At 42.8% G+C, this 11592-nt stretch overlaps 1 protein-coding gene and 1 long non-coding RNA gene across 5 annotated transcripts in view; one reads left to right on the plus strand and one right to left on the minus strand.

Moving 5' to 3' along the window:
• The window catches only part of LOC133648659 (uncharacterized), a 71967-nt gene extending 70599 nt beyond the window's left edge, over positions 1–1368 (minus strand). For all 4 annotated transcript variants that reach the window (XR_009825904.1, XR_009825905.1, XR_009825906.1 and 1 more), the window contains exon 1: positions 1024–1368. This is a non-coding gene — a long non-coding RNA (uncharacterized LOC133648659). The remainder of the gene's footprint in view (positions 1–1023) is intronic.
• Positions 603–6424, plus strand: gzf1 (GDNF-inducible zinc finger protein 1). Its single transcript, XM_062044951.1, has 7 exons — positions 603–1911; positions 1982–2165; positions 2231–2394; positions 4165–4259; positions 4327–4494; positions 4564–4721; positions 4786–6424. The coding sequence occupies exons 1-7, from the start codon at positions 995–997 to the stop codon at positions 5392–5394; spliced, it is 2295 nt and encodes a 764-aa protein (XP_061900935.1). The 5' UTR covers positions 603–994; the 3' UTR covers positions 5395–6424.
• Positions 6425–11592: the final 5168 nt, after the last annotated feature.

The raw sequence follows: 11592 nt of genomic DNA on the forward strand, positions 1-11592 counted from the left end.
AGGATACGCGTTTTAAAGTTCAAGAAAACAATACATTTTTAAAATGTCATACATATATACATTTGTTCAATAAATCAAATGTAGGGGGAAATTGAAACCATGCATGCATATACATTAAATTTTTGAGAATCCATCTGATACACCAAGTTTACCCGGATGTAGTTTGACATGGATTTGGGCTCACAGGTAACGAAAAGGGTAGACAACTTCCCAGAATAATGAGCAATACGCACAATGGCAAATGTTGATGCTTTTGTAGACATAATCATTCGTTTGCTGACATAATTACGTTTAGAAAGCGGTAAAACGCACACCCAAATATGGTCTGGAAACAAATACGTGTACAAACTACTTCCGGGTGAATGTTGAGCATATACTAGTTACATGCTAGTTAAATTATCAATTCGGAAAATTATGGAAATGTGTTTGTCAATAAAAAGTGGAGAGGTGACGTGGTTGTTTAATTTCCCAGTGTTGTGTCAAATGGAAAAGCAAAATGAACGAACGATACGCGAATTCGTCCACACAAAAGCACAGATTCAGGACCAGCATCTGTCGTAGTTGACGCACGCTCTTTAGATAAGCACTAAGCAAGGCTGATCCCAGATCTGTCACAGCCGTACCGGAAGTCGGTGCGCAGTTAAAAGCCAAGTGTTGTTTTCCGAAGGAAATTACTTACATAAATTGTCCTGGCTGTCATTTTAGCGACCTTACAGCAAGAAACTCGCTTACTTAAGCGCTATTTGCAGCGCTTTTGTTCCGGCGCTGCTTATTATTAGCAACATTTGCCGCGATTCTGTTTATAGTTCAGCTTAGCTAGCTAAATTTAGGAAACGGCTATGCTAGCTTGCAGCCAGCCTGTTGACAAAAAACAAGCTAGCCGATGCACGATACTCAAATATTTTGACTTAATATAGTTTTCGTGAAAAATTAACGTTAATGCCGACTTTTTAAACATTTAGTCCAACCCAACGTATATCGTCTATTTAGCTGAATGATGGGTACTGGCATGGTCCAGCTCACCTCTACTTCCCACCACGAGCACATCCTGGACTCTCTGCACAACCTGAGACTGCAAGGTCTCCTCAGTGACGTCACCGTGCAGGTGGACTACCAGGGAGACGTGCAGGCTTTCCAGGCGCACCAGGTGATCCTTGCCGCCTCCAGCGGTTACTTTAAAAACATATTCCTCTCTCGGGACGGTGGTGCACGGGACAACATCCCGCTTTCCATCATGCAGCCCGGGGACTTTTCCACGTTTTTGGAATTTGTCTACACAGGGAAAGTGGTAATCACTCAGAGCAAGATTGTGGACATAGAAGAGGCGGCGAGGCTTTTGGATTGTAACGAGCTCTTGAAGATCTGCAGCGCCGCTATCAGCGCTGGGCTCCTACAAGAGCCAACCAATTATGCATCCAACTTGGACATGGAAGAGTCCGCGGCTGCCAAACCAAGCAGAAAGAAGAAAGGCAAGCTCGCTCTAAAAACCTCCGAGCAGCTTTCGGCAACATCAAATCCCTCGGAGACAGACGGCGAGGAGCAAACACTAGAAGTCAAGAAACTGAAACTTAGGTTGGGCGGCCATGAGGTCCTCCAGAGATGTGTAGAAATAAAGCCAGACGCGGGGAAGGAAGCTGATGAAGTGTCAGAAAACAAGGAGGACGTGGAGGAAGCAGGAGCTCAGACAGAATCTGAAGAGTCATGGCCGCCGTCGCCTCCTGTAGACACCGTTGACATCGGACCAGATGACGATGTTTCACTGAGTCTGGATGATGGCGAGGAACCCTTGTTATCCACAGGGGAGGAGGACGAGGAGGAAGCCAATGTACGGTCCAAGAGGAAGGCCCAGTTCTTGTGCAACAACTGCCAGCGGACCTTCTTGTACGAGAGATGCTACATGAAGCACGTCAGGTACATGTTCATCTTCGGTTTCTTTCGATGAATGATGTTGCCACCAACTTGTTCCTTTTGTGTTGACCAGCACCTACCACGGGGTCAAAGCGGACCTGGTGTACCGCTGCAAGACCTGCCTGCAGACCTTCTCTAACCGCAGCAATCTGAAGATCCACGAGAAGCACGTCCACAGCACCGAGAGACAGTTCTCCTGCGACGTCTGCGCTAAGACCTTTAAACGGAAGAAGGATGTGGTCCGCCACCACCAACAGGTCACTTGGAAACAACCGTGTTGCTAATCGCGGTTTTCCTGACGTCTGTCTCCGTGCCGTTTTAGGTGCACGTCCCCCAGTATCACCAGTGTCCCGACTGCGGCAAGTCGCTCAGCTCCAAAGCGTCGCTGGAGCTTCACAAGAAGATACACAGTGGCATTAAGCCCTTCGCCTGCAACGACTGCGGCGCTCGCTTCACCCAGAACTCGGCCCTCAAAATGCACCAAAGGTATTTAAGCCTCTAGTTCGCAGAACCAGGTACTACCAGGTTACATTTCAATAATTTTCTATGGATCAATATACATTTTGAGTACAGTTGTATGTCAACTTTCAAGATCAATCGGTTCTTTGACTGAGCTCGTAACTCAAAACACTTGCATCTCAAATCAGCTCCGCACATTGGAATTCATTTAAATCAATTTCATCCGTGTTTAGTCCCCCCAAAAACACTACAAGTCGAACATTTAACATGCCTTTTTAAAAACACGGCTTCCGTCATCCTAGTCACGTCTATTGTGTCTTTGAGCAAGACACTTCACCCTTGCTCCTGATGGGTTGCGGTTAGCCCCTTGCATGGCAGCTCCCACCATCAGTGTGTGAATGTGGAAATGGTGTCAAAGCGCTTTGAGTACCTTTTTAAAGGTAGAAAAGCGCTGTACAAGTATAACCCATTCACCTACCCCCTCCTTAACAATTTTATTTTTGATAAAATTATCATTTATAAAATAATGATTTTTATTCAAGTGCAGACAGTGTATTTTATTTTCATTAATTGCATATTTAAAAGTTTACATTCCAATTACGATGTTAGAATATATGAGAAATACAAGTTTATTGCATTTGAAAAGGTATATTTGTATTATTATTTTTATGTATTACATCAGTGGTTAATTTGGTCTCAAAATAATGTTGACAATAATATCGCTTATCAGCAATAATTTGTAGATCAATATCTTCGAGCAAAATTGTGACATATATCGTTATCACAAGAGGCTGCAATATATAGCGCAATATAGATTATAAACATATAATCTATATATGTTTTGACTGTTGCTAACGGTTCGCAATGGTTGGAAACACAAAGTTATTACAATCTCTTCAGTTTTGGGGTGGATCCTAAGGGGTTCACTGTGGCCTTCACTATGTCAGCTAGCAGTGGGAATGCTCATAACTCAAATGTATGCTCATAACCTGAAGCCTAACAAAAATCAGAGAAACATCATGTATCTCTAAATACTAACAAGTTGAGGTACTACTATGCTTCAATATTTGTATCATCAGATTTATAGTTAGAAAAAAAAACCTAAAATTTAAGTTTATTTTGAGAGATACATGAATATAGCAGCGATTGAGTGGAGCGGCCCTCATAATCAACATACTTTTAACTGTTGGTGTTCCACAGGGTTCATAACTAAGCCCCATTAGACTGTGTAGGATTGACTGAGTACGGTCTGTTGATGTATTCGTTTAATCTGGAGCCAGAAGATGTTTAAAGAGGACACGATTCGTAAACTTAAAATCAGAAGTATTTATTCCCTATTGGATACAATTCTAATACAATTTGTCTGAGCGCTATTTGTCCCTAGTAGCATTCAACACGGCGACTTACACAGGGCTGTCCGGACGCGCCATTCCCCTTCGCGCACTTACAATGTATGAATATGCAATGAGGTGGCTTCTTCGAGGCGTGGAATATTCCTCTGCTTTCTTCTCCCTGTACTCCGACTTCATATCTGGTGTTGTCCTTCAGACCTCGGCAAAGAAGCCGTAAACAGTGGCAAGAATGTGGGAGATAAGGGTGCATGAACTTGCACCCAGTTTCAACTGGAACTTTAGAACATATGATTAGCTGCACGGCCTATTCCAAGCATATCTATATTAAACATTTCTTAATCACTTCATCCTTCATTATCTTAATTATATCCCAGCAGCTCCAATGTTGAGAAATAACACGTAATGTCATTCGTTTGGTTCCAGCTAAATGTGTCACTGTGTTTAGGATCCACACAGGAGAGAAGCCATTTTACTGCGATAAGTGCAACGCCCGCTTCTCCCAGAAAAGCATGCTGGTCTATCATAAGCGCTCCCACACGGGTAAGAAAAGTCTGAATGTTATCTTCTGCTTGTCCTATCTAGCATAATGTTTTGTCCCCTTTATAAGGAGAGAGACCTTTCATGTGCGAGGCCTGCGGTAAGAGTTTTGCCTCGAAAGAATACCTGAGGAACCACTCCAACATCCACACGGGCACCAAGCCTTTCAAGTGCGATGAGTGCGGCCGCGGCTTCGCCCAGAGGAACTCCCTGCGTCAGCATTTAACGATACACACAGGTAAAGGCCCTCTTGGAAGACGCCACAATTCGGATACGCTTGAGAGCATTTTTGGTGTTTTCCCGTCAGGCGAGCGCCCCTACGCCTGCAAGTATTGCAGCAAGCAGTTCACGCAGCTCAACGCCCTGCAGAGGCACCAGCGCATTCACACCGGCGAGAAGCCTTACATGTGCGGAATGTGCAGCCGCACCTTCTCCGACAAGTCCACGCTGCGCAGGCACACGGCGGTGAGTACCAGAGCAGACACTTGATGCAAGTTCAATATCAACCCCCAATCTCTCCAACCTTCAGACTCATGACTCCAGCGCTCCGTGGAAGAACTACCTTGTGGTTCTGGAGGGCAACGTGGAGGAGAAAAAGCCTAAAGTTCCAAGTGAGGCGCCCACTCAGGAGAAAAAGACCCCAGCTAAAAGAGTCAATGCTAAAGCACGTAAAACCAACGCCGAAGCCGCGCCAGTGGCCGAGACGGTCGCCCTCCCATCTGAGTGGGAGGGAAACGGGGCCCTCGCCCTGCTCGGCCAACAAGCCCACCTAAACGGGATCACCGTCATCCACACCGAGATGCCGTCGGGGACTCAGTTACAGTCCATGGTGACACCAGACAACACAGACGCCAGGGACATTGCCTTGGATGGGTTAGCCGTTCCTGTCTCATTTGCCATACCCGTGGCACGCCCCTTCCATGCCCCAATACCTGAGTCCTCATCTTCAGAGACCTCGATGACGTCCGTCTTAGAAACGGCCGTCTCCCAGACCATCTTGGCTCCTGTGTGTGACGTCACAGCTGAGGAACAAGACTTGCACCCAAACATTCATACTGTGACCGTGTCGGACAAGATGTCCACGCAAAGGACATCGAACCAACCTTTGGAGCACATAAAAGGAGATGCAAATTCCTAGAAAAATACTGCAAAAATATCTGGTTTTGTGTCCGTTGTGGTGTTTGTTGCGTTGTCATCATTCAGTCTGTGGTAGTAAACATATTAGCTATTTAACTGGACACAAGTAAAAGGGTATTTAGATTAAGTAAAACTGACGACATGGGGTACGGTGTGGCTCCGTTGGTAGAGCGGCCCTGCCAGCAACCTGAGAGTTCCTGGTTCAATCACCGGTTTCTGCCTTCCTAGTCATTTCCGTTGTTGTCCTTGAGCAAGACACTTCACCCTTGCTCCTGATGGGTCGTGGGCCTTGCATGGCAGCTCCCACCATCAGTGTGTGAATGTGGAAATCGTGTCAAAGCACTTTTGAGTACCTTAAAGGTAGGAAAGTGCTAAACAAGTATAACCCATTTACAATTTAAAAGACAAAGAGCCTGATTTATTGCACTAAATAAAATTGTGTGTACTATGAGTGGGCGTGTTGCATGTGATCAACTAAGACTGAGTGTGCAATTGACAAGTGCTGCAGACCGCCTTATTTAATTGAGCATTTTGTGTGCATACGGGGATTTTACCACCAGTGGCACACATCTATAATTTGTAACACCTTTTCTTAATTGCAATCTAGTCAAAAGAAACATATACACACTAACACTTAATTCTGTGCACAAGGCTCTGGATTGCATCACCAGCGCATTTGTGAGTCTGGAATGATTTGCAAATCCTTTTCAACCCATATTCTGTTGAATATGCTACAAAGACAAGATATTTGATTTTCAAACTCATAAACTTTATTTTTTTTTGCAAATAATCATTAACTTAGAATTTCATGGCTGCAACACGTGCCAAAGTAGTTGGGAAAGGGCATGTTCACCACTGTGTTACATGGCCTTTCCTTTTAACAACACTCAGTAAACGTTTGGGAACTGAGGAGACATTTTTTAAGCTTCTCAGGTGGAATTATTTCCCATTCTTGCTTGATGTACAGCTTAAGTTGTTCAACAGTCCGGGGGTCTCCGTTGTGGTATTTTAGGCTTCATAATGCGCCACACATTTTCAATGGGAGACAGGTCTGGACTACAGGCAGGCCAGTCTAGTACCCGCACTCTTTTCCTATGAAGCCACGTTGAAGTAACACATGACTTGGCATTGTCTTGCTGAAATAAGCAGGGGCGTCTATGGTAACGTTGCTTGGATGGCAACATATGTTGCTCCAAAACCTGTATGTACCTTTCAGCATTAATGGCACCTTCACAGATGTGTAAGTTACCCATGTCTTGGGCATTAATACACCCCCATACCATCACAGATGCTGGCTTTTCAACTTTGCGCCTATAACAATCCGGATGGTTCTTTTCCTCTTTGGTCCGGAGGACACGACGTCCACAGTTTCCAAAAACAATTTGAAATGTGGACTCGTCAGACCACAGAACACTTTTCCACTTTGTATCAATCCATCTTAGATGAGCTCAGGCCCAGTGAAGCCGACGGCGTTTCTGGGTGTTGTTGATAAACAGTTTTCGCCTTGCATAGGAGAGTTTTAACTTGCACCAACAGATGTAGCGACCAACTGTAGTTACTGACAGTGGGTTTCTGAAGTGTTCCTGAGACCATGTGGTGATATCCTTTACACACTGATGTCGCTTGTTGATGCAGTACAGCCTGAGGGATCGAAGGTCACGGGCTTAGCTGCTTACATGCAGTGATTTCTCCAGATTCTCTGAACCCTTTGATGATATTACGGACCGTAGATGGTGAAATCCCTAAATTCCTTGCAATAGCTGCTTGAGAAAGGTTTTTCTTAAACTGTTCAACAATTTGCTCACGCATTTGTTGACAAAGTGGTGACCCTCACCCCTTCCTTGTTTGTGAATGACTGAGCATTTCATGGAATCTACTTTTATACCCAATCATGGCACCCACCTGTTCCCAATTTGCCTGTTCACCTGTGGGATGTTCCAAATAAGTGTTTGATGAGCATTCCTCAACTTTATCAGTATTTATTGCCACCTTTCCCAACTTCTTTGTCACGTGTTGCTGGCATCAAATTCTAAAGTTAATGATTATTTGCCAAAAAAAAATGTTTGTCAGTTTGAACATCAAATATGTTGTCTTTGTAGCATATTCAATTGAATATGGGTTAAAAATGATTTGCAAATCATTGTATTCCATTTATATTTACATTTAACACAATTTCCCAACTCATATGGAAACAGGGTTTGTAATTTTAATCAGCCCCTTAAGTCATTCAGCAGCTAAACAATTATAAAAGGAAATTGCTGAATAGACCATATACCTAATGTTTTTTTATTTCTGAACATTCAGAATGTTGACACATACACGTAGGATGGAGTATATCAATTGTCTTGTCTGGGCAGCGCAAGCACTGATTTTGCAGCCGCGTGTGGAACTGTCCGTTTGCACGTCCTTCTGACATGTGCTAAATAAAATGCAAAATAGTGCACATAAAACAGTAATGAGTGTTGATAAATCACATTGCTCGTGCTAAATAATTATATTTGCATCTTCTCCTCCCAGTATTGTTGCCTTTTTGATGATCTGCATACAATTTGCATATTCATGACGACAAAGGCACAAAATTGTTTTATTCTAAATGCACTTTGCACAAGTTTAGTAGATCAGTTTTGCGTGTGCAGGCAGGTTTACACATGTTTTAGTACACGCAAACCTTTAGTAAACCAGACCCAAAGCAAAATATCTACTCTCAAGTGAGAAACATTGTCTATGATGATAAATAGTCATCTCTTTAGGGTCATTTTCGTACAAGAAAATCAACACGTTATGTGAGGTGGCACATTAGGTTGAGCAAATAATTATGCTATATTTTATTATTGGAATCCGATTTGAGGAGGTTATCATTGGTTACATGGAAATACAATATGTATGTAACAAAATGAGGAAAGCTACTGTGATGATGTTGCCATGGTGACCCAATAACGGTACAAAGTTTGCCTTGGTTTTCATATACAGTTTCGGTTACGGTATGGCCAAAGATTGTGTGCAAAAAGTAGTTTCTCTGCCCACGTATCCTTCTATCCACTTTCTTCCACTTATTATTTTACCGCCATCTTGTGGACAATGTGAGAAAGTGTCAACTGTATATGGCTTGTATATGCATTTTCATGAAAGGAATAAAAAGAAATGATGATGATGATGATGAGTATATCAGGTCAATGACCATGAATATTATATGGCAGTGTACACATCACAGCAATTACCTATTTGACCCAATCCACACAACATTTCCCACTCATGCCGCAAACTGCGACCAACACAAAAATGTCCAATCACTAAACATCATTCAAAATCCCACCTATTTAAAGACACTACAATGCATGATGGTGAAAAAAGCAAAATACTCCACACTTATCCATGTTTGGTACATTTTAGCTGCTTGATATTTTTGATTGATTACAAAACTTTGAAGAGGTCTTCATGGAAGTAAACAAGATTGGAGTCAAACTTTCACATAGTCTTAAAGGCCTACTGAAATGAATTTTTTTTATTTAAACGGGGATAGCAGATCTATTCTATGTGTCATACTTGATCATTTCGCGATATTGCCATATTTTTGCTGAAAGGATTTAGTATAGAACAACGACGATAAAGATTGCAACTTTTGGTATCTGATAAAAAAAAGGCTTGCACCTACCGGAAGTAGCGTGACGTAGTCAGTTGAACATATACGCAAAGTTCCCTATTGTTTACAATGATGGCCGCATGAAGTGAGAGAGATTCGGACCGAGAAAGCGACAATTTCCCCATTAATTTGAGCGAGGATGAAAGATTTGTGGATGAGTAAAGTGCAAGTGAAGGACTAGTGGGGAGTTGAAGCTATTCAGATAGGGAAGATGCTGTGAGAGCCGGGGGTGACCTGATATTCAGCTGGGAATGACTACAACAGTAAATAAACACAAGACATATATATACTCTATTAGCCACAACACAACCAGGCTTATATTTAATATGCCACAAATTAATCCTGCATAAAAACACCTGCGTGTTTGTTATGCTAGCTCCTAGCTCCTCTGCTAGCTCCTAGCTCCATAGAACACGCCAATACAATTCAAACACCTGATCAACACACACAATCACTCAGCCCAAAAGACCGTTTACCTAACCCAAGGTTCATAAAGCTTATATATTTTTAAAAAGTTACGTACGTGACGCGCACATACGGTCAAGTTATCGAATGTTTAGCAGCCAAGGCTGCATACTCACGGTACCTGATATTCAGCTGGGAATGACTACAACAGTAAATAAACACAAGACATATATATACTCTATTAGCCACAACACAACCAGGCTTATATTTAATATGCCACAAATTAATCCTGCATAATAACACCTGCGTGTTTGTTATGCTAGCTCCTAGCTCCTCTGCTAGCTCCTAGCTCCATAGAACACGCCAATACAATTCAAACACCTGATCAACACACACAATCACTCAGCCCAAAAGACCGTTCACCTAACCCAAGGTTCATAAAGCTTATATATTTTTAAAAAGTTACGTACGTGACGCGCACTTACGGTACGGTACGTGTTATGCTAGCTCCTAGCTCCTCTGCTAGCTCCTAGCTCCATAGAACACGCCAATACAATTCAAACACATGATCAACACACACAATCACTCAGCCCAAAAGACCGTTCACCTAACCCAAGGTTCATAAAGCTTATATATTTTAAAAAAAGTTACGTACATACGCAAAAAAAAGCCAAAGCTGCATACTCACAGTAGCACGTCTGCGTCTTTGTCATCCAAATCAAAGTAATCCTGGTAAGAGTCTGTGTTGTCCCAGTTCTCTACAGGCGTCTGTGTATCCAAATCAAAAGTCCTCCTGGTTAGAGTCTCTGTTATCCGAGTTCTTCCATCTTGACTGCATCTTTCGGGAATGTAAACAAAGAAGCGCCGGCTGTGTACTGTTGTGGCTGACTACGTTCGAAAAATACGTCCATTTCGCACCGACAACTTTCTTCTTTGCTTGCTTGGCTTCCTTCTCCATAATGCAATGAACATGATTGAAACAGATTCACGAACACAGATGTCCAGAATACTGTGGAATTATGAAATGAAAACAGAGCTTTTTCGTATCGACTTCAATGTGGAAGGCATACCCGTGTTCGCCGGGCCACGTCACACGCATACGTCATCCTCAGAGGCGTTTCGAACCGGAAGTTTAGCGGCAAATTTAAAATGTCACTTTATAAGTTAACCCGGCCGTATTGGCATGTGTTATAATGTTAAGATTTCATCATTGATATATAAACTATCAGACTGCGTGGTCGGTAGTAGTGGGTTTCAGTAGGCCTTTAAAGGCCTTGCTTGGCTTCCTTCTCCATAATGCAATGAACATGATTGAAACAGATTCACGAACACAGATGTCCAGAATACTGTGGAATTATGAAATGAAAACAGAGCTTTTTCGTATCGACTTCAATGTGGAAGGCATACCCGTGTTCGCCGGGCCACGTCACACGCATACGTCATCCTCAGAGGCGTTTCGAACCGGAAGTTTAGCGGCAAATTTAAAATGTCACTTTATAAGTTAACCCGGCCGTATTGGCATGTGTTATAATGTTAAGATTTCATCATTGATATATAAACTATCAGACTGCGTGGTCGGTAGTAGTGGGTTTCAGTAGGCCTTTAAAGGCCTTTAAAGGCCTACTGAAACCCACTACTACCGACCACGCAGTCTGATAGTTTATATATCAATGATGAAATCTTAACATTATAACACATGCCAATACGGCCGGGTTAACTTATAAAGTGACATTTTAAATTTGCCGCTAAACTTCCGGTTCGAAACGCCTCTGAGGATGACGTATGCGTGTGACGTGGCCCGGCGAACACGGGTATGCCTTCCACATTGAAGTCGATACGAAAAAGCTCTGTTTTCATTTCATAATTCCACAGTATTCTGGACATCTGTGTTCGTGAATCTGTTTCAATCATGTTCATTGCATTATGGAGAAGGAAGCCAAGCAAGCAAAGAAGAAAGTTGTCGGTGCGAAATGGACGTATTTTTCGAACGTAGTCAGCCACAACAGTACACAGCCGGCGCTTCTTTGTTTACATTCCCGAAAGATGCAGTCAAGATGGAAGAACTCGGATAACAGAGACTCTAACCAGGAGGACTTTTGATTTGGATACACAGACGCCTGTAGAGAACTGGGACAACACAGACTCTTACCAGGA

This window comes from Entelurus aequoreus, linkage group LG04 (genome assembly GCF_033978785.1).
Source record: "Entelurus aequoreus isolate RoL-2023_Sb linkage group LG04, RoL_Eaeq_v1.1, whole genome shotgun sequence".
Taxonomy (NCBI): domain Eukaryota; kingdom Metazoa; phylum Chordata; class Actinopteri; order Syngnathiformes; family Syngnathidae; genus Entelurus; species Entelurus aequoreus.